The 23,715-nt window shown below is 50.9% G+C and overlaps 1 protein-coding gene across 11 annotated transcripts in view; it reads left to right on the top strand.

The window, feature by feature from the left end:
- LOC123768427 (amyloid beta A4 precursor protein-binding family B member 1-interacting protein) overlaps positions 1-23,715 on the top strand; it is a 548,298-nt gene that overhangs the window by 414,406 nt on the left and 110,177 nt on the right. Inside the window, exon 1 of one of the 11 annotated variants that reach the window (XM_069336334.1) lies at positions 8,036-8,593. The exons of the other annotated variants lie outside the window; for them this stretch is intronic. Coding sequence (XP_069192435.1) covers positions 8,456-8,593 — 138 coding nt within the window. The 5' untranslated portion in view covers positions 8,036-8,455. Of the gene's footprint in view, positions 1-8,035; positions 8,594-23,715 lie in introns of those variants that run through there. 11 annotated transcript variants of the gene reach the window in all.

Raw genomic sequence — 23,715 nt, 5'->3', positions numbered from 1 at the left:
CCCCCCTTCCACTTGACGGTGGCACTGCCCCCCCCTTCCACTTGACGGTGGCACTGCCCCCCCTTCCACTTGACGGTGGCACTGCCCCCCCTTCCACTTGACGGTGGCACTGCCCCCCTTCCACTTGACGGTGGCACTGCCCCCCCTTCCACTTGACGGTGGCACTGCCCCCCCTTCCACTTGACGGTGGCACTGCCCCCCCTTCCACTTGACGGTGGCACTGCCCCCCCTTCCACTTGACGGTGGCACTGCCCCCCCTTCCACTTGACGGTGGCACTGCCCCCCTTCCACTTGACGGTGGCACTGCCCCCCCTTCCACTTGACGGTGGCAGTGCCCCCCCTTCCACTTGACGGTGGCAGTGCCCCCCCTTCCAATTGACGGTGGCACTGCCCCCCCTTCTACTTGACGGTGGCACTGCCCCCCCTTCCACTTGACGGTGGCACTGCCCCCCCTTCCACTTGACGGTGGCACTCCCCCCCCCCTTGATGCCGTCTCTTGCTTGCACTCTGGCCAGTGTCGTGGAGGTGTCGTGACACACCACTGTGTCAACCTCATTCCTTCTCTATGGCACTCTCCATGAGTCCCCCCCCCCTCTCTCTCTCTCTCTCTCTCTCTCTCTCTCTCTCTCTCTCTTTCCAAGTCCTCTTTACTCCTTCTTGTTCGGTTCTCTCTCAGGACTTGACTCGCCTCTCTCCACTTGCTCTCTCCCTCCATCCTGCTCCTCTCTCTCTCTCTCTCTCTCCTGTCTCCCTCCATCCTTCTTTCTTCCTCCTTCCCTCTGTTTGTATTGCCTTCCTTCTCCCCCTCACCAATCTTTGAGCTGGGAGGAGGAGGAGCAGCCCAAGACGCAACCTCCACCCACCACCACCTTCTCTTCCACCTTCCCTCCTCCTCCTCGCAAGTGACGAGTAAGGGCCCAGATTCCTGTCAGACAGAATCTTGGAAGTGATTCAACCAACAACCAATCAGTCTTATGTTGTCAGATATATGCAAGTCTGATTTGCAAGTGTGTGTATTTATACACATATGTATTATACATTCGTGTATACATGATAGAAGAGCACGCGCGGAAACATCCGCGCGCTCGCACATATTTACTTTGGAGGTGAGAGGTGACGGCTTTAATAATTTACAAGGTTAAATGGCTGTGTCCTGGTGCCTCGGGCGAGGCGGAGGTGCTATGTGTGAGGCAGGTGTTTGGGGGAGAGAGGCAGGTGTTTGAGGGGGAGAGAGGCAGGTGTTTGAGGGGGAGAGAGGCAGGTGTTTGGGGGGGAGAGGCAGGTGTCTGGGGGGGAGAGAGGCAGGTGTTTGAGGGGGAGAGAGGCAGGTGTTTGGGGGGGGGAGAGGCAGGTGTCTGGGGGGGAGAGAGGCAGGTGTTTGAGGGGGAGAGAGGCAGGTGTTTGGGGGGGGGGAGAGGCAGGTGTTTGGGGGGAGAGGCACGTGAGAGAACTCATGATAATTACACTGAGGGAAGGTAATTGATAATTACTTTTTTGAAGTTGAAATTAAAAATTGTGTGGGTGATGTTGGGTCGCTGAATGAACAAGGGAATACAGTGGTATGGGAACCTGTTACATCCCAATACCCGCTTTTGTTTCAGCTTCAGCTACTGGTGTAACACGGGTTTGGGTTCCTCTCTCTTTACTTCCTTCTTTCTACTCCCTCTACCCGTATTCTTACTTTTATTTCTAAACCCAGGGACTCCAAAACTTTTACCAAAGCCAACTCCACGCCACGTGGTCCTAAGACGATTGACCGACTTAGGATTCTACACCCAGTATGACGTGACCTAAGCTCTGAACAAAACCCTAGAGTCACCTCTGCTGCCACCACCAGACCAGTAATACAAGAGCAATGATCGAGGTCTGGATCGATCACGCTAATTAATCAACCTAGGGGCTTGATCCCCACTATAAACGATGACCTTGAGTGTGGAATAAATTACACGGTAATGATAACTCCGATTCGATGTTAGAATCGGCGCCCAATGCAACTCTGCCTCGTGTGGACCACGTGACCAGGACAAGTATACACATAAAACACATGGAAACAATAAAATGCAAATTAATAACAAATTTAATTTATTAAAAGAAAACTAAAACAAAATCTAAATATGTTCACTCCCTATTATTTTTAACACTCCCTACTTGACCTGAGTGGCAAATGAGAAGACTATTTCTATAATTAACAATAGCAACTATACCTTGGGCGACCAGCTAGATGTCTTGGCTGGTCTAGGGGAGAGGTAAGATGTTGACCTCTCCTAGCTGCTTCCGTGACCACACTGATTTGTCCTCGTCTGGCCTAGCCCAGACTAGAACCTTGTATCCTTCCGCCTAGTCAAAGTTTTACCAAGTTACTAGCCAGGTTTAAGTTATAACAATTAACCTCTGTTGTACTTAATTGATCCAGACTGGTTGAATTATTTTACTGAATTGAATTACAAACATCTAACGGCAGAGCTGTTCCCGATCACAAAAATGGTTATTAAAACTTTGAGAAATAGTAGACCTGTCAACCCCTGATGACCTATGACCGCCGGTCACTCCGCCTCAAAAGTTAGATCTGATTCGTGACGTCACTGATGGTGACTTAAACTCAATAATTAGAATACTCTTGATATTGTATCCAGTACTATTATACAATACAATTTTAATGCAAAATGAATAAAGGCTAATTTTCTCTAAATTACTGAATACTATAGGATGATTCATTTTACGCAGCTATGAACAAAGCGTTGGTTATTTCCACCGCGAATTCCCCTGGGGGTCAGGTCACCATGCGGCTCAGCTTCCCATTCTCTTTTGTCGATAAACCACTCTGGATAATTCTTACAACAGCCTAGTTTGTTACACTGGGAACCAACATTTCCAAGTAGCTTGATACCTGGTTGATGGGGTTCTGGGAGTTCTTCTACTCCCCAAGCCCGGCCCGAGGCCAGGCTCGACTTGTGAGAGTTTGGTCCACCAGGCTGTTGCTTGGAGCGGCCCGCAGGCCCACATATACCTGGTTGATGGAGTTCTGGGAGTTCTTCTACTCCCCAAGCCCGGCCCGAGGCCAGGCTTGACTTGTGAGAGTTTGGTCCACCAGGCTGTTGCTTGGAGCGGCCCGCAGGCCCACATATACCTGGTTGATGGGGTTCTGGGAGTTGTTCTACTCCCCAAGCCCGGCCCGAGGCCAGGCTTGACTTGTGAGAGTTTGGTCCACCAGGCTGTTGCTTGGAGCGGCCCGCAGGCCCACATACCCACCACAGGACGGGCTATGGTGAGCCCGTAGTGGACTTTACTTGGCACAAGAGCGGGGCTGTAACAGAGTACCATCATGAACCCAGGGGATATATTTATATATGGGGGGGGGGGGAGGGGGGGCTGTGTGTGTAGGTAAGTCACCTCTACCAATTTGTTAATGGACTACTGTGCTTCGTAGACCACAGGCTCACCATAGCCCGTGCTTCTTGCCCCGCTTCTGTGCCAGGTAAGTTACGGGCTCACCATAGCCCGTGCTACTTGGAACTTGTTCCGAGTAGCTGAATCTATAACAACAACAACAGCTTCGTAGACACCAGAGGCTGCGAGCCTAGCCACCCCTTACAAGGGGCCAAATTCACAAAGCAGTTACGTAAGCACTTACGAACCTGTACATCTTTTCTCAATCTTTGACGGCTTTGTTTACAATTATTAAACAGTTAATGAGCTCGGAAGCACCAGGAGGCTGTTTATAACAATAACAACAGTTGATTGGCAGGTTTTCATGCTTGCAAACTGTTTAATAAATGTAACCAAAGCCGTCAAAGATTGAGGAAAGATGTACACGTTCGTAAGTACTTGCGTAACTACTTCGTGAATCTTCCCCCTGGGTTTGGCCAGTCCTCCCTCGCTGGAAGTCATCTCATGCAGACGATGAGACACACTGACGTGGCTTGAAGACATGAGGACTACGCCACACCAGAAGATGACGAGACCACCACCACTACGACGTTTCGGTCAGTCCTGGAGGGGAAGAGGATTGAGAGACAAAGGTGAAGGAAAGTTTGGAAGTGGGAAATACAGTGAGAGGTCTGAAAGCAGGCGGGCTGTCCGCCTTGCTGACACGATGCAGTAAGAACAGTGCCCGTTGTGTCTCGTGTTGACGATGAGCTGCAGCTCCCGGCCCTCAGTTTTCCTCTTAACCATTTTTCGGTAATTAACTTGTCCCATGTTTTTAGCACACAGCGAGAGAGAGAGAGAGAGAGAGAGAGAGAGAGAGAGAGAGAGAGAGAGAGAGAGAGAGGGAGAGAGAGAGAGTTGGGGGGAGAGAGGTAGCTAGCTGAATGGAAAACCTAATTTGATTTTACGTCCAAAATGATGGAGGTTAGCGCGTGGCGACCTTGTAGGGGGGAGGGGGATAATAGGATAGGGGTGGGTAGGATAGGGGAAACATGTTATCACCAGGATAGACAAGGTCACCCCGGTTTCCCTGCAAACACGTGTTTATAATTCCTGTTGTGGTGGAGGGTTGGGTGGGGGTGGGGGTGGAGTGTCAGTGTAGGTGTGGAGAGTTGGGGTGTTGGGGGGGGGGGGGGGTGGGCACCAGCTGATAACTAACTCATCCAAGAATAGCTTGAGCTACCTCATCCCTTTGTGTGTATTTTACCTCGATAAACTTATTTCAATTTCAATTTCAATCCTGGTCTGGTCCACACACTTTACATCATCGGGGTCCCCGTACAAGCCGAACTGCCAGAGATACTTGTAGCCAAGTTGTATTAGAGTTGTGACAACATCTGTTAGTCTATTGGCTTTGGTATTGTCCTACTTGTCATAGTCTAAGATGTAGTATGTCACTGTCCTCCCCCCTCCCTCACACACACAGGGGAGACATGGTCACTACCTACAAAATTCTCAGAGGTATTGATAAGGTAGATAAGGATAAACTGTTTAACACGAGGGGTACGCGAACAAGGGGACACAGGTGGAAACTGAGTACCCACATGAGCCACAGGGACGTCAGAAAGAACTTTTTCAGTGTCAGAGTAGTTAATAAATGGAATGCATTAGGCAGTGATGTGGTGGAGGCTGACTCCATACACAGTTTCAAGTGTAGATATGATAGAGCCCAGTAGGCTCAGGAACCTGTACACCAGTTGATTGACAGTTGAGAGGCGGGACCAAAGAGCCAGAGCTCAACCCCCGCAAGCACAAATAGGTAAGTACACACACATACAAGATTGATTTCAAATAGTCTATCTTGAACGCGAGGAATATTGACTTATTTCGGCACATTGATAACTTTGGTGGTTGCTGGCCAGACTAGTATTATCACTCTGAGGGCTTCAGTTTGCATGTTTTTCAGTCTATCAATGTTGCTATTGTGATGTAGGTGGTCCTTACATTGTTCGGCTCCACGCCATGGTTAGTGCTATCGTTCCCCCTCCATCACCACCCCTCCATCACCACCACCCCCTAAATCACCACCACCCCCTCCATCACCACCCCTCCATCACCACCCCTCCATCACCACCACCCCCTCCATCACCACCCCTCCATCACCACCCCTCCACCACCACCCCTCCATCACCACCACCCCCTCCATCACCACCACCCCCTCCATCACCACCACCCCCTCCATCACCACCACCCCCTCCATCACCACCCCTCCATCACCACCCCTCCACCACCACCCCTCCATCACCACCACCCCCTCCATCACCACCACCCCCTCCATCACCACCACCCCCTCCATCACCACCACCCCTCCATCACCACCCCTCCATCACCACCCCTCCATCACCACCCCTCCATCACCACCCCTCCATCACCACCCCTCCATCACCACACATCTGCCGCCAACAATATAGTTTTCCTGTTACTGGAACTGTCATCACTGGCGTAATGGTAGCTCCCTCGCCCTGCGCCTCGTGAGCCATTTCATCTAGCTTCGAGCCCCCTCTTGGCCAGGGAGGATTGTCGTCGCGACAGTCCTCAACTTCCCGTCGCTGTTCACCCGACAATTGAGTACCTGGTTGTTAACGGATGGAAGATTGGTGGTTCCGGAAGAAGCTGGCAGGATATCTTCTTAAGGTTATCTTGAGATGATTTCGGGGCTTTTTTTTTTTTTTTTAGTGTCCCCGCGGCCCGGTCCTCGACCAGGCCTCCACCCCCAGGAAGCAGCCCGTGACAGCTGACTAACTCCCAGGTACCTATTTACTGCTAGGTAACATAGGGTAGGGCTGAACCCTGAGCTATGGGGAGGGGGAGGCCTGCTAATAGGAGTCTGAAGTGGTGCTTGTGTTTACCAGCATCAGGTACATGGTCACTGGCGCTGCTAGGATGATCCCCAGCGCGCGTGAGGATCTGTTACGTCGCGGACATGTCTCGTAGCCACCACTCGTAAGTTCTGGATGGATTGTGGTTGATGATGCTGGAGATTATGGCTATTTCTGTCCATGAAGTGGACCATGGCCGACTGTTGTGGCATGTCAAGAGCATCCATCCATCCATCCATCTCCATCCCTTCCTCCTCCCCCCCCCCCCCTCCCACGCTCTCTCTCTCCCTCTCATCACACTGATGGTGATGACGCTAAGGATGGTGAGGCAGCCTCACTCTGGCGGGAGGAGCAACAAGGACGCTCCGGCGACCAATTGATTACTGAATGAACGAGGCTGTTGATGTCCGCGCCGCCGCCGCCGGCGCTGACTCGCGGGCTATTTCCTCAATGAGGAGATGAAGTGGGCACCCACTGTACCCCCCTCCCCTCCCCTCCCCCTCTCTCATGCCCAGGCCCTTGGGTACACCTCCCCCCCCTCCCCCCTCCCCCCAGGGTCGTCTACACCTATAGCAGCCACCTATCATTCATGGTCTCCTCCTTCACCTGCACCCAGGGCCCATTCATGAATTCGAATAGGTATATCTGCATTCCTTATGTAATTTCCCCCCCCCCCTTCTTTTGTGCCCAACTCACCACGCCCCTTTCTCCCACGCTCCTTTCTCCCCCCCCCCCTCCCACGCCCCCCCCCCCCTCTCTCTCTCTCTCACAAACACACAAACACACATGCACGCACGCACACACACACACACACACTGGTGTTGTGAGGGTGTGAGTTACACATTCCAGCAAGCCTCACACCCGGGCATAATGAGCAACTAACCGATCATATGTGAATATTAATATCACTGTGAATGTTTGGCTGTGGTAGTGGATGTTTCTTGTGGTGGTGGTGGTGGTTGTAGTGCTGGTGGTTGTGGTAGTTGTAGTATTAGTGGTCGTGGTGGGGGGGGGGAAGTAATGTGTAGATTATAAACTTTATTCATTTTGTTCCTTCAAAATAAAGGTGGTTGTGATTCCCGTCCTTCTTGGCTGACGGCTGCTACTGCCTCGGCCCTCAATTTGACCTAGACCTATACCAGGCTGTCTCTATACAGTATAGATGTACGTGAGAGTGATGGGGATAGTGGTGATGGTGAGAGTAGTGAATGGTGGTAGTGGTTGATGGTGATATGGTAATGGTGGTGGTGAAGGGGACAGGGAAGCCTGGGTACTATCACGGGTATGGTAGAGTGGCCCCCCCCATGGTAACCATGCCCACCCTTACTCATCCTTGTTGGCTCTCCTCTCACACTACCCACACCCTCTCCACCCACACCCTCACACCCACACTCTCACACTCACACTCTCACACCGACACCCTCACACCCACACTCTCACACCGACACCCTCACACCCACACCCTCACACTTATTCCACTAGTTCGGGTAGTCGTAGGGGGCCACAGTCCTGGTGGTCGTAGGGGCCACAGTCCGGGTGGTCGTAGGGGCCACAGTCCGGGCGGTCGTAGGGGCCCACCTTAAGATATCGCAGCTGGACTACAAGGCGTTTAGGGCAGTTAGTATCCCGGTGATGCTGACTGCGACTTAGTACACCGTAGTTACGGTGTCTCCTCCAGACACACATCACAGTAGTGTGATGTGCTCAACGTCTGCAGCTCTTTCAGGCTCCGTGTAGACTCGCGTGTCTTACTCTTCACGAGAGTGGAATGAATGTCATCCGTGAGAGGGTACAACATCTCGGCCCGGCTGGACATGATGCTTGTCTTGCTGGAGTGAGCTAGCGTCTCCTCCCACAGCTTGGGAGTGAACTTTTGTTCGGCCAAACTTGACACTGCTCTCTTGACGACGCGAGAAATAAGGTGCCCCTGGCCTGGAGGGCCTGGGGGCACTGACGATGCTGCCAGGGGCATCCTACACTTCGTGCAGGGAACCCTGAGTGGTGGCGGGTGTTGGCAACACGGCCAAGATAATAGTGGACAGAAAAAAAATGAATAAATCTGTTAACTGTGCCAGTAAGACCACTCGTGTTTTGGGTGATACCTTAAGACAATGATGCCCTAGACTGGTGGTGAGTGCTTCTGCCTCCCACTACCACCATCACCGTCCACCACCATCGTCTACCACCACCGTCCACCGTCCACTACCACCATGGACGACTCTCCGTACTTCGTGATTGAGAGGAGTTCGTCCGCGGCCTCCTGCACCTTCCTCGACTCGGACTACGACCCGGGGGAAGGGTCGGACGACGGCTCCGAAGACGACCTGCTTGAGGACGATGAGGATGAGGTGAGTACTGGCCCCTCCTATCCCCCGTCCCCTCTCACCCCCCCCCCCCCTCCACCAATGTAAACATTGCCACCTGCTAGAGTCGCCGCAGCTCTTTTTTGTTGTAAACAATTATATTATTTTTTTTGTAAACTTGTTTGTAAAAGATTTTTTGTCATCAATTTTATTGAAATATATTAAATCACCAAATTAATTCAAAACATTTTACTGTATTTGTGAAGCAGAACTCAAAATGTCTCTTCCTCAGCTATCGAATGTCAACAAGAGAGTTATCTTTTTGTCTCAACGACCCTCTACAGCCTAGCCCATGCCCCGAGAACGCCCCCCTCCCCCCCCTCCCCGAAATCAGTCCATTTCCAAAGTACCCCACTCCCCAAATCCCCCCCCCCTTCCCCTTACCCCACACCCAATGTATTCCCGAATTCAACCCCATCCCAACCCCCACTCTGCACTCTGCATATTTAATGACACTCCTGTTTCTATCCTACACTTCTGGTACGATCATTTGGTTTACACGGAGATTCATCAGCTGAGGTTACACGCGGCCTCGCTGAGAGTGACGACACTCTGAGGTACTCGCCAGTGGCGCTGAGGTATATTTTAGAATGTGCCTCTTGTGTGTAGCGGGAGCGTGCTTGGGTCCGTGAGGCTGATAGAGTTCTCTCTCAGCGTACCTATTGCACCTCTGCCAAGCAGAAGGTCTGGCGTCGTAAAAGATACGTCATCCACTCCTTTCCTCCTCTCTCCCCTCTCTCTTCCCCTCTTTCCCTCCCTCCTTCCCTACCATCGCTTCCTTCCTCGGCACTCTGGCAATTTGGCTCAAGTCCTTCTCGTGTCGTAATCATAAATCTGAGTGTGTTGAGTGCATCAGTGTGGAGATTACCCGCGTTTTTGTACCTGGGGGAAATGTTGATACCAGCTGGGGACGAGACGAAGGGCACAGCTGTACTGTCTGTCGTCCGTCTGGTGTTGTTGATATCAGCTGGGGACGAGACGAGCACAGATCTGTACTGTACTCACCTAGTTGGATATATCTATACGGTATATCCTCCGTCTGTCTCCCACATATATGTCTGGTATTGTTGCAAGACTGGCCTGACAGGCTTGACAGGCTTGACAGGATGGCAGCTATTGCAGGCACAGTTGACAGCCGGGTGCCTGTGGTGCACCTTATGTGTGTGTGACGTCTGAAGTACTCTCAGCCCCCCTCCCTCCCCTTCCTCCGTCCGTTTTCTATACAGTTGGGCACTGAAGTAGATTCCTTTCTAACTCCTGGTTATGACTTGGTGCCCAGTCAATCAGCCCCGGAGTTTGTCACGAGGCAATATTTGTATTTACCATTTGTGTCTGTAGCCTAAAGTTATTTAGCTCTTGGACCCCGCCTTTCTGGCCAATCTATTTTTCCTCTTATGTCTACTACATATGTTTCTCTCTAACAAACGTGCGCGCGCGCGCACACATCGCCAGCGAAAATGTGAACAGCCTTCTGAAAGCTCAGTAAGAAGGTAATCAGAATGCCACCTACGTGAGAACAGTCCAAAAATATGCAGCTCTGTCGTGGGACCATCCCCTCTGTTACCTAGCAGTAAATAGGTACCTGGGAGTTAGTCAGCTGTCACGGGCTGCTTCCTGGGGGTGGAGGGCTGGTCGAGGACCGGGCCGCGGGGACACTAAAAAGCCCCGAAATCATCTCAAGATAACCTCAAGATAACCTCAAAAAGCACTTACGGAAACTTATAAAGTTACAGAGGGTTGCTTTTCGCTCCTGAATTTTGTAGATGCGATTGGGTAAGATTTGTTGATAGAGCTGGACCTAACAACGGTAGAGACGAGGAGACATGACAGAGATATACAAAATATTTAAGGGAATAGACAGGATAGAATAAGAGATTGTTTACATTTGTGACACCAATAGAACAAGAGGGAAGCTTAGGACCTAGACGAGCCATAGAGATGTGAGAAAGTACTGGTTTAGAGTATGATTAAGAGGTGGTACTTGAAGCCACCTCCAGCCACAATTTCGAAAGTATATATGATAGAAATTTAGGGTTTAAGACATTGGTATATATGATAAACGGCTGGAAAGGCTAGGTCCAAGAGCTGAAGCTGAATCCTGCAGGTATAAATAGGTAAATTTAAATAGATAAAAAAAAGGGATAGGGAATAGGAGCTGACAGGAAAAGCACTTTTAAAAATCACTTTAAGATCAGTTTAAAGTGTCATTAATGAACTATCCTTTGTAAATTGTGGAAAAGTTGTGTAGTTGGTCGTGAAGAGCACGCCTGGCACCGGCGTGTGCCGACGCCGGGGTGCCAGGGTGGGTGCCAGAGGGGCCAGGGGTGCCAGAGGGGCCAGGGGTGCCAGGGTGGGTGCCAGAGGGGCCAGGGGTGCCAGGATGGGGGCCAGAGGGGTCAGGGGTGCCAGGGGAGCCAGGGGAAGGGGTAGACGTGTTCATGGGGGGTTTGTGGGTTGGGGGGGGGGCAATAATGGTAATGTTTGTAAGGGGGGGAGGAGGAGGAGGAGGCGGCATGGCCAGGTGTAGCTAATTGGTGGTAGAATGGTAGAACGTATACAAGTGGTGTTCCACCTGTGGTGTTCCCACTCCATCCCCTCTGTACACACAGGTGCACTCACCCACCTCCCCTCACCTCCCCTCACCTCCCCTCACCTCCCCTCACCTTCCCTCACCTCCCCTCACCTTCCCTCACCTGTCCTCATGGTCCTCTCCGAGGTGCTGGAGGACTAACCGCGTGATATGAGGAGGGACTTGTACACCTCTTAACCATACACTAATTACCGTTCCTCACCCACCTCTTTCCTCTCTGTTTCCGCTTCCTCTCTCCTCTTCGTCCCCTCTACCATTCACCTCTCCAATCCTCTCCCCCTTCCCCCTCTCCAATCCCCGTCCCCCACCGGTCTCCCGCTCACGTCTAGTATATTTTGGATGACTGGTGTGGGTGGTGACGACGCTAAAGGCCGTGGAAGGTGTTTTAGAAAATGGGAAATATGAATATCACGAGTGTAAAGGTTAAAGGGAAGAGAGGCAGCGATGCCTCTTAAGTGAACCTGGGAGAGAGGCAGCGATGCTTCTTAAGTGAACCTGGGAGGGGAGGCAGCGATGCCTCTTAAGTGAACCTGGGAGGGGAGGCAGCGATGCCTCTTAAGTGAACCTGGGAGGGGAGGCAGCGATGCTTCTTAAGTGAACCTGGGAGGGGAGGCAGCGATGCTTCTTAAGTGAACCTGGGAGGGGAGGCAGCGATGCCTCTTAAGTGAACCTGGGAGGGGAGGCAGCGATGCCTCTTAAGTGAACCTGGGAGAGAGGCAGCGATGCCTCTTAAGTGAACCTGGGAGGGAGGCAGCGATGCTTCTTAAGTGAACCTGGGAGGGGAGGCAGCGATGCTTCTTAAGTGAACCTGGGAGGGGAGGCAGCGATGCTTCTTAAGTGAACCTGGGAGGGGAGGCAGCGATGCCTCTTAAGTGAACCTGGGAGGGAGGCAGCGATGCCTCTTAAGTGAACCTGGGAGGGGAGGCAGCGATGCTTCTTAAGTGAACCTGGGAGGGGAGGCAGCGATGCCTCTTAAGTGAACCTGGGAGGGAGGCAGCGATGCCTCTTAAGTGAACCTGGGAGGGAGGCAGCGATGCCTCTTAAGTGAACCTGGGAGGGAGGCAGCGATGCTTCTTAAGTGAACCTGGGAGGGGAGGCAGCGATGCCTCTTAAGTGAACCTGGGAGGGGAGGCAGCGATGCCTCTTAAGTGAACCTGGGAGGGAGGCAGCGATGCCTCTTAAGTGAACCTGGGAGGGGAGGCAGCGATGCCTCTTAAGTGAACCTGGGAGGGGAGGCAGCGATGCTTCTTAAGTGAACCTGGGAGGAGTAGTAGGCTCTCTTTAAGCCTTAGGGATGTGTGTTTCAAACAAGATTTGTGTGTTTTTCTGCATATTTACATTCATCTTTATATATATATATATATATATATATATATATATATATATATATATATATATATAGTCTCGCCATCTAATATTTCTCTCTCTCTCTCTTTCTCTTTCTCTTTCTTTTTCCCCCCCCCTCCCTCCCTCCCTCCCCCCCCCCCACCCTGTGTATTTAGTAGATGGAGTTAACTATAAACTTGCAGATATTTCTGAATTGAATTTTGAAAGTTGTTTACATGCAAGCAGTGTAAACTTGTATAGTGTGGGCTGTTTACTGTAAACACATCATGGGAGATTGGCAAGTATTTTTTGGTTGATACATTTAGAAATTTCATGAATACTATAATAGGAATTTTTCTAAATTTGATGTTTTTTGCATTTATTGATATGTTGTAGTGGAGAGGTGTGTAGTTCAACTGGTAGTGCCATCTATACGTAAGATGTGGCACTTCCGGCAACCACCAGTGCCAGGGTGGTGCTGGGAGCCATCAGTGCCTGGGTGCTGGGTGCCATCAGTGCCTGGGGGGTGCTGGGAGCCACCAGTGCCTGGGTGGTGCTGGGAGCCATCAGTGCCAGGGTGGTGCTGGGAGCCATCAGTGCCAGGGTGGTGCTGGGAGCCATCAGTGCCAGGGTGGTGCTGGGAGCCACCAGTGCCTGGGTGGTGCTGGGAGCCATCAGTGCCAGGGTGGTGCTGGGTGTCATCAGTGCCAGGGTGGTGCTGGGTGCCACCAGTGCCAGGGTGGTGCTGGGTGCCACCAGTGCCAGGGTGGTGCTGGGTGCCACCAGTGCCAGGGTGGTGCTGGGTGTCATCAGTGCCTGGGTGGTGCTGGGAGCCATCAGTGCCAGGGTGGTGCTGGGTGCCACCAGTGCCAGGGTGGTGCTGGGTGTCATCAGTGCCTGGGGAGTGCTGGGAGCCATCAGTGCCAGGGTGGTGCTGGGAGCCATCAGTGCCAGGGTGGTGCTGGGAGCCATCAGTGCCAGGGTGGTGCTGGGTGCCATCAGTGCCAGGGGGGTGCTGGGAGCCATCAGTGCCTGGGACTTGGCAGAGACTACAGTATTGATCTATCTTAAAGCATTGTACTTGGCTTCAAGACGAAGCCTTGGTTAATGTTTTATCTTGGGGGAGGTGAGTGCCACTGGTGTCTCCAGGTGCAGGGAAGTGCCACTGGTGTCTCCAGGTGCAGGGAAGTGCCACTGGTGTCTCCAGGTGCAGGGAAGTGCCACTGGTGTCTCCAGGTGCAGGGAAGTGCCACTGGTGACTCTAGGTGCAGGGAAGTGCCACTGGTGACTCTAGGTGCAGGGAAGTGCCACTGGTGTCTCCAGGTGCAGGGAAGTGCCACTGGTGTCTCCAGGTGCAGGGAAGTGCCACTGGTGACTCTAGGTGCAGGGAAGTGCCACTGGTGACTCTAGGTGCAGGGAAGTGCCACTGGTGTCTCCAGGTGCAGGGAAGTGCCACTGGTGTCTCCAGGTGCAGGGAAGTGCCACTGGTGACTCTAGGTGCAGGGAAGTGCCACTGGTGACTCTAGGTGCAGGGAAGTGCCACTGGTGACTCTAGGTGCAGGGAAGTGCCACTGGTGACTCTAGGTGCAGGGAAGTGCCACTGGTGACTCTAGGTGCAGGGAAGTGCCGCTGGTGACTCTAGGTGCAGGGAAGTGCCACTGGTGACTCTAGGTGCAGGGAAGTGCCACTGGTGACTCTAGGTGCAGGGAAGTGCCGCTGGTGACTCTAGGTGCAGGGAAGTGCCACTGGTGACTCTAGGTGCAGGGAAGTGCCACTGGTGACTCTAGGTGCAGGGAAGTGCCACTGGTGACTAGGTGCAGGGAAGTGCCACTGGTGACTCTAGGTGCAGGGAAGTGCCACTGGTGACTCTAGGTGCAGGGAAGTGCCACTGGTGACTCTAGGTGCAGGGAAGTGCCACTGGTGACTCTAGGTGCAGGGAAGGGCCACTGGTGACTCTAGGTGCAGGGAAGTGCCACTGGTGACTCTAGGTGCAGGGAAGTGCCACTGGTGACTCCAGGTGCAGGGAAGTGCCACTGGTGACTCCAGGTGCAGGGAAGTGCCACTGGTGACTCCAGGTGCAGGGAAGTGCCACTGGTGACTCCAGGTGCAGGGAAGTGCCACTGGTGACTCCAGGTGCAGGGAAGTGCCACTGGTGACTCTAGGTGCAGGGAAGTGCCACTGGTGACTCCAGGTGCAAGGAAGTGCCGCTGGTGTGCTTCAGGTGCAGGGAAGTGCCACTGGTGACTCCAGGTGCAGGGAAGTGCCACTGGTGACTCCAGGTGCAGGGAAGTGCCACTGGTGACTCCAGGTGCAGGGAAGTGCCACTGGTGACTCCAGGTGCAGGGAAGTGCCACTGGTGACTCCAGGTGCAGGGAAGTGCCACTGGTGACTCCAGGTGCAGGGAAGTGCCACTGGTGACTCCAGGTGCAGGAAGTGCCACTGGTGACTCCAGGTGCAGGGAAGTGCCACTGGTGTGCTTCAGGCTTCAGGTGAAGGTTCTCATTCAAAGATCTATCGCAGTTTTAGTAATCTATTTTGAGAGATGATCCACTTATGCATCATGTGCTTACCAAATTGTGCTTGTGGGGGTTGAGCTCTGGCTCTTTGGTCCCGCCTCTCAACCGTCAATCAACTGGTGTACAAATTCCTGAGCCTACTGGGCTCTATCATATCTACACTTGAAACTGTGTATGGAGTCAGCCTCCACCACATCACTGCCTAATGCATTCCATTTGTCTACTACTTTGACACTGAAAAAGTTCTTACTGATATCTTTGTGGCTCATTTGGGTACTCAGCTTCCACCTGTGTCCCCTTGTGCGTGTACCACCCATGTTAAATAATCCATCCTTGTCTACCCTATCAATTCCTCTGCGAATTTTGTATGTGGTGATCATGTCTCCACGGGTTCTTCCGTCTTCCAGCGACGTGAGGTGCAGTTCCCTCAGCCTTTCCTCTAAACTCATGCCTTTTAGTTCTGAGACAAGTCTAGTGGCATAGGGAGCCGGTCGGCCGAGCGGACAGCACACTGGACTTGTGATCCTGTGGTCCCGGGTTCGATCCCGGGCGCCGGCGAGAAACAATGGGCAGAGTTTCTTTCACCCTATGCCCCTGTTACCTAGCAGTAAAATAGGTACCTGGGAGTTAGTCAGCTGTCACGGGCTGCTTCCTGGGGGTGGAGGCCTGGTCGAGGACCGGGCCGCGGGGACACTAAAGCCCCGAAATCATCTCAAGATAACCATCCTCAGAACATTTTCCAGCTTCATTTTGTGCTTGATAAGGAACGGGCTCCTTACTGGGGCTGCATACTTCAGGATTGGTCTTACATACGTAGCATACAAGGTTCTGAAAAATTCCTTACACAGGTTTCTGAACGCGGTTCTGATATTAGCCAGCCTCGCTTACGCCGCCGATGTTATTCTTTTGATGTGGGCTTCAGGAGACAGGTTTGGTGTGATATCAACTCCTAGATCTTTCTCTCTGTCCGTTTCGTGAAAGACTTCATCTTCCATTCGGTATCAACCAGGTCTCCTATTTCCTCCCCCTAGTTTCATTACCTTACACTGACTTGGGTTGAACTTTAGTAGCCATTTGCTTGACCATTCCTTGAGTTTGTTTAGGTCATCTTGTAGCCTCATGCTATCTTCCTCTGTCTTTATCCTCCTCATAAGTGTGTGTGTGTGTGTGTGTGTGTGTGTGTGTGTGTGTGTGTGTGTCTGTGTGTACTCACCTAGTTGTGTGTGTGTGTGTGTGTGTGTGTGTGTGTGTGTGTGTGTGTGTGTGTGTATATCTTTCATGTTTTGCTTTGGCATTTCCTGGTTCACTTTCCACACATTCCCTGCAACAACAACAACAACAGCAACAACATCATGCTGTTGGGAACAAAGACAGTGTCGACCAAAAAAAAAAAAAAAAAGCAATTACTCATAAAGGGTAAATTAGAACGCACCAAACAGAAGAACCTAACTACTACCACATGGCGGCGTGAAAGGCGATCAGGGAGTCATAAGATGCGGTGGGATTGGTGGCAGCGGTGGGATTGGTGGCAGCGGTGGGATTGGTGGCAGCAGTGGGATTGGTGGCAGCGGTGGGACTGGTGGCAGCGGTGGGATTGGTGGCAGCGGTGGGATTGGTGGCAGCGGTGGGACTGGTGGCAGCGGTGGGACTGGTGGCAGCGGTGGGATTGGTGGCAGCGGTGGGATTGGTGGTAATAATGGGTACTCTGATACCACTGTCGGAGACAAGAATCCTGTTGGACTTAACAGACGTTGTAATTACCTAAGTGTAGTTACAGTATGAGAGCTACACTCGTGGTGTCCCGTCTTCCCAGCACTCTTTGTCGTGTAACGTTCGGAAACTACTAACGGTTTTGGCCTTCACCACCACCTCACTTAGTTACAAGTAACTTAGTTACAAGTAACTTAGTTACAAGTAACTTAGTTACAAGTGTGTGTGTGTAACGTTCCTTGATTTGTCCAGGGAGGGAGGGAGGGGACAGAGAGAGGGAGCAAGGGACGGGGTAGAGGATAGGGAGTGGATAGAGGGATGGAGGGAGGGGACGCAGGGAGGGAGGAACTACCATGGGGTATGAGATCTCTATAAATACAGTATTGAATAACGATGCTGTGCGCGAGGCACTCGACGGGTTCCCACGGTGCCAGGCTGCTGGGTGCTGGGGTTGGCACTGTGAAGGCGGGGAGGGCGGGGGGGGGGGTGTACGGCACATGTGGCACTCTCCCATGCTACTGGCACTGTCCCGGAGTCTTACAACACACATCCTCCAGGCGAGCATTAATCCCACTTTATGCTAAGCCACCTGCATAGTCCCGAGTTTCCCCTCACTGTTGCTAGGCTTAACTTGTCTGTCGCTGAGGTATTGCCTTCTCTCCCCTCTTCCTCCCCCTCTCTCCCTCTCCCCTCTCTAGTCCTCCCCCCCCCCCATTATTGCCAAAAGACTATATTTGACTTCCTACGCAGTTTCCTGTTAAGAGTTGATGGGTTGCAACCTGGCGCGGTCACCCACCACAATGTCGAGTACACAATGTGTCAACTTTGTGAAAGAGAAAACATGCTCTCTCTTGAACATTCTACAATATAATGTCCCATATTGACTGACTTTCGCCCTCCTGGACTCAGGTATGCTGAACTCTGTAACTATTATGTGAATACTGGAACACTTGATATATTGGACTTATACCCAAGATTGACCATGTAATGTATCAATTATACAATGTATGTGATGTAACTATATAACCTGAGCTTGTAAAAGCATCTTAATCACCTTCAGTGGTTAAGTGCTTAATTACACACTAGTTTCTCTATCAGCTATCTCACCCTGTCAGAGTAAAAGAGACAAATGTATGTACTTACCCAATTGCATTTGCGGGGGTTGAGCTCTGGCTCTTTGGTACTTCTTTGGTACTTTGGTATGTGTATGTATGTGTATATATATGTATGTATATATGTATATGTATGTGTATAAAGTATATGTGGAAGCTGATCAGAATTACATTTCACCTTTGTAAATGCCCATTAATGACACTGTAAAAGACACATCAAACACTTTATGTAGGGCATACGTAAATCTGTGTATCTATGTATTTACGTATGTAGGTTAGCTTAGCATTTTAAAAGCACCGAATCACCTTCTGTGGTTAAGTGCTCAATAAACCCTTGAACTATATGTTTAACACATCTCTAATCCTGTCCATGGAGGACAGAAGAAAATGTATATATGCTGGTTAGCATCGTAAATGTGTGGCCACGTCTGTGGTAGAAAATAATAAAAAAAATAAATAAAAAAATTAAAAAAAAACACACCTGGCTCTTGTCGGCCACCCCCACACCTGGCTCTTGTCGGCCACCCCCACACCTGGCTCTTGTCGGCCACCCCCACACCTGGCTCTTGTCGGCCACCCCCACACCTGGCTCTGGTTAGGCGTTACTATTAGAGTAGTTCTCTGATAGGTAAGTTCCCTGCCGTTCGGGATAGTCCCTATTCTTGATCACCCTCCGAGCCGTTCCTTGTCTCCATGACAACCATTCCTGACCCAGCATCTGGCGGCTTATATAGGACCTACTCCCTTCCCCCCTGCCCAGCCTCTCCCCCCATCTGTCATCTACATAACCATCATCTTTATCATCCGCCTCTTACTGCTTATCTAAATGTATATGACAGCATAACGTCTCACCTCTATTGCTTAGTCTATCTGAGGCTGGAGGTCAGACGCTTGTGGGGACCTCGAATAATTTTCCACAGTAGTTGCTGTGGGTTACATGCCCGACATGGTCGGGTCAGGGTATTTCAGGGCTCAACTTCCCCGCAGCCCGGTCTCTGACCTGGCCTCCTGGTTGCTGGACTGGGCAGCCTGGCTGTTGGACGCGGCTGCTCGCAGCCTGACGTACGAGTCACAGCCTGGTTGATCAGGTATCCTTTGGAGGTGTTTATCCAGTTCTCTCTTGAACACTGTGAGGGGGTCGGCCAGTTATGTCCCTCATGTGTAGTGGAAGCGTGTTGAACAGTCTCGGTCCTCTGATGTAGATAGAGTTCTCTCTCAGAGTACCTGTTGCACCTCTGCTTTTCAACGGGGGTATTCTGCACATCCTGCCATGCCTTCTGGTCTCATGTGGGGTTATTTCTGTGTGCAGGTTTGGGACCAGCCCCTCTACTATTTTCCACATAGTGTATCTCTCCCGCTTGCACTCAAGAGAATACAGATTTAGGCATTTTAGTCGGTCCCAATAGTTTAGATGTTTTACTGAGTGGATTCTAGCAGTAAAGGATCTCTACACGCTCTCCAGGTCAGCAATTTCTCCAGCTTTGAAAGGGGCTGTCATTGTGCAGCAGTACTCCACTCTAGCGTCTTGAAGAGTACCAATCAATTGGCACAGTGCCATAGGGGGTCCTGTGAACCTCCTGGTGATTCTAGCATCGGCCGCACCCTCATAACGTTCTAAATACGATTAAAAACAATAGTCATATAATAAAAGTCTCCATGGTGGGGTGTGCCACCACCCAGCGCTCTGGCCTCCAATGAAACATGAAAGAGATACAGAAATGAAAAGGAGAGATAGAGAGGGAGACAAAGAGAGAGACAGACACACAAACAACGAGAGAGAGAGAGAGAGAGAGAGAGAGAGAGAGAGAGAGAGAGAGAGAGAGAGAGAGAGAGAGAGAGAGAGAGAGAGAGAGGGGGAGGGGAGGGGGGAAGGAAGAGAGAGCACAAGGTAGGACATAGACCCAGGCTCGTCTAGATAATTTTTCTAGTTCTGTATAAACTAATCAAGGCACAGCACTCACCTTGTGGGTTGGTGACGTTTCACTCTGTCGCCCAAGTCACCGCTGATTTATTTACCGCCTGCGGCACCCTACCAGTGCCACCCACCTAGTGCCAGTCCCACCCACATCAGTGCCACCCACCTAGTGCCAGTCCCACCCACATCAGTGCCACCAACCTAGTGCCAGTCCCACCCACATCAGTGCCACCCACCTAGTGCCACCACCACCCAGTCAATGCCAAGTTGACCAGTGCTAAATGATATTCTACCAGTAAACCACCACCACCAGTGCCACAAGCACCCCCCCCCCCCCCCCGCCAGTGCCACACACCAGTGACCAGTCCACAGGAGGGAGGAAGAGGCAGGAACTAGGGAACTATCAAGAGAAGTGCCAAGCCATTACGACTGTACAGCACTTGGAAGGGTTCAGGATAATAATTTGGGATGGGACGGTGGAAAGGAATGGTGCCCAACCACTTGGATAGTCGGGGATTGAACGCCGACCTGCAGGAAGCGAGACCGTCGCTCTACCAGCTCAAGTGGTTGGGCTAAAAGTGCTCCAGGGGAATGTAAACAGAGTCGTTTAGAAGGTTATTTATAGTTTCAGACCAATTTTTGAATATGCGCCTCCAAGGTGGAGTCCGTATAAAGTTAAGCACAAGATGAAGCTGGAGTCTGTCCAGCTTCCAGTCTGGTGGTATACCTCTGTTCCGAGGTATGCCACCAGACTAGTCTCAGGGTTCTTATCTTGAGGTTATCTTGATGATTTCGGGGCTTTTTAGTGTCTCCGCGGCCCGGTCCTCGACCAGGCCTCCACCCCCAGGAAGCAGCCCGTGACAGCTGACTAATACCCAGGTACCTATTTTACTGCTAGGTAACAGGGGCATAGGGTGAAAGAAACTCTGCCCATTGTTTCTCGCCGGCGCCTGGGATCGAACCCAGGACCACAGGATCACAAGTCCAGCGTGCTGTCCGCTCGGCCGACCGGCTCTGAGGGGTATGAGCTACAAAGACAGACTCCAGGTGTTAAACCTCACGTCGCTGGAAGAGGGAAGTAACAGGTGAGACATGATTATTGCATACAAAATACTCGGGAAGTAGACAGGGCAGACAAGGACAGACTAGCAAGGGTTGTACGAGACCAGACACACTAGCAAGAATGAGTTCACTGTCAATAGTAGTTCCCAGTTGGAATGCATTAAAAAGTGATGTGGTTGAGCCAGACTCCATACACAGCTATAAATATCGATATAACAGAGCCCAATAACCTCAGGAACCTCTACACCAGTGGATCAAGTGCTGCGAGGCGGGACCCAAGAGCCGTGGCTCATCCCCTGCAAAGACAACTAGGTGATTACCCCCCCCCCCCATCAGTGACGGTGAGTGGCATCAGTGTGTTATCAGGCGGAAGTGAGGCACTCTGCTCACTCTCACAAAGTTAAACACAGAGACTGATCATTAAGGGAGGGGGCCCGGGGGGGCTAACAAGTCATTGTTTAACTACTGGACGCTCGCAATTGTGTAGTTTGTTTCTGACGACTCGTCTAAAGATGGCACGTGTCTGTACTCACCTTGATATGCTTGCTGGGTTTAGCTCTGGCTCTTTGGTCCCGCCTCTCAACTGTCAATCAACTGGTGTACAGGTTCCTGAACCTACTGGGCTCTATCATATCTACATTTGAAACTGTGTATGGAGTCAGCCTCTGTGGGAACCGACCTGTGAGATTTATATTTATTTAATTTATATGAATTTATATTTACGTTAATTTATATACTTCGATAGCAATTTGTATAATGATAAGTGGACTGTATTTCTGCAATAATCTCAATCTCACAAATCGATCCTCTACACATTAGGGGGGGTTATTAAATTAATATATATGCAGCCAATCAAACTACAGAATTAACTACATACATTGAAGAGGTTCCTTATCTTATAGTACAGCAGGTTAGTCCACCAGGTATAACTAGGGTGTAGACACCAAATTATCCTCTTTGAGGTAGCTTCCATCACCCAGTAACTGGTGCACAAAATCTTCCTCGTCTTGACCTGTCAAAAGGGCGCTAGCTGTAAAGCCAGATTCTATATATGACAGGCTATATCAGAGAAAACACTATACAGTACATGGAACATAAAGACCTGGCTTAATTACCTTTAGTTTGAGGCTATGTCGTGCTCTAACCGGTTCACCCTATATAATGACATTAATGGCCATAAATGAAAGATACATGGGTTTCGGAAAGAACACTTAACTTGAATTGTAGACATCGTGTTGGAGATGGTACACCTTTGGTTTCCATAACACTACGTCCAAGTAAAATTAACAGGAGCCGAATTTGCTCCCGTGAGCCTCTGGTCTAGTATCAACAATGGCTGCATCTAACACTCCATACTATTGACGCCTGGCCGACATTGTCCAGATATGATAGGAGCCGAATTTGCTCCACGCGTCTCGGATGTGACACAACAATGGCCGCCCTCCTTCCTCCCTGACGCCTGGCTAACATTGTCCAGATTTCAGAAAGTGATAGAAGGGTCACATTTACTCTACTTTAATATTGATAATTAAGTTAATTTATATAAGATGTTTTTATGATGGTAAAGTCCAAAGACTAATGTATTTAAGAATAATTCCCACCATAATAGGTGGAGAATATAATAGTATGTGGTGATGATATCCCGTTTTCTATAGACGGTAATTCCACTACAAGTTACGTTTTCTATGGGTAACTTGTTTATACAATACAGCTATTATCTGTATGATATTATTATTAAATGGTGTCGGATTTTCCGACAGCCTCCACCACATCACTGCATTCCACCTGTTAACTACTCTGACACTGAAAAAGTTCTTTGTAACGCCTCTGTGGCTCATTTGGGTACTAAGTTTCCACCTGTGTCCCCTTGTTCGCGTCCCACCAGTGCTGAAGAGTTTGTCTTTGTCCACTCTGTCAATTCCCCTGAGAATTTTGTGGATGGTTATCATGTCTCCCCTTACTCTTCTGTTTTCCAGGGATATGAGGTTCAGCTCCTTTAGCATTTCCTTGTAGCTCATTCCTCTCAGTTCCGGGACGAGCCTGGTGGCATACCGCTGAAACTTCTCTAATTTTGTCTTGTGTTTAACTAGGTATGGACTCCAGGCTGAAGCTTCATACTCCAGGATTGGTCTGACATAAGTGATATACAAGGTCCTGAACGTGTGTATCAACTGTCAAGATGTGTGTGGGGTGCCTGCGCCACCCACCTAGTGCCACCCACCTAGTGCCACCCACCAGTGCCACCCACCAGTGCCACCCACCTAGTGCCACCCACCTAGTGCCACCCACCAGTGCCACCCACCTAGTGCCACCCACCTAGTGCCACCCACCTAGTGCCACCCACCAGTGCCACCCACCTAGTGCCACCCACCTAGTGCCACCCACCTAGTGCCACCCACCTAGTGCCAGTAGGTGGGTGGCAGTGACAGCAGCAGCCACTGACAGCTGTCTGGTGGTGGCTCTCACATGGTCTGTCTTTTTCTCCCCCTCTCCCTCTATCTCCCTCTCTCCCTCCCACCAAAACATCTGCCCCGTCCCCCCCCCCCCACCACCACCACCAACCCATCAATCAAAAAACGTCACACATTAATCTCGCATCAAATAAAAACTATCTGAGGCCTGACAGATGGCGCCACCTAATGAATCACGCAGCGGTACAAAAAAAGATCTAAAGCCAGGTGACACTACAGCTGTAGTTACAGAGGTCAGCGGTGAACATTACAGCTGTAGTTACAGAGGTCAGCGGTGAACATTACAGCTGTAGTTACAGAGGTCAGCGGTGAACATTACAGCAGTCTGTCCCCTTTTCTCTAGATCGCTGTGGCATGACCATTTAATAGGTACCCCAGGTACCTATTTTCTACTAGGTAACAGGG

Source organism: Procambarus clarkii, chromosome 35, assembly GCF_040958095.1.
Source record: "Procambarus clarkii isolate CNS0578487 chromosome 35, FALCON_Pclarkii_2.0, whole genome shotgun sequence".
Taxonomy (NCBI): domain Eukaryota; kingdom Metazoa; phylum Arthropoda; class Malacostraca; order Decapoda; family Cambaridae; genus Procambarus; species Procambarus clarkii.
Note: the sequence above shows the minus strand (reverse complement) of the source record. Positions and strands in the feature narration are given on the sequence as shown.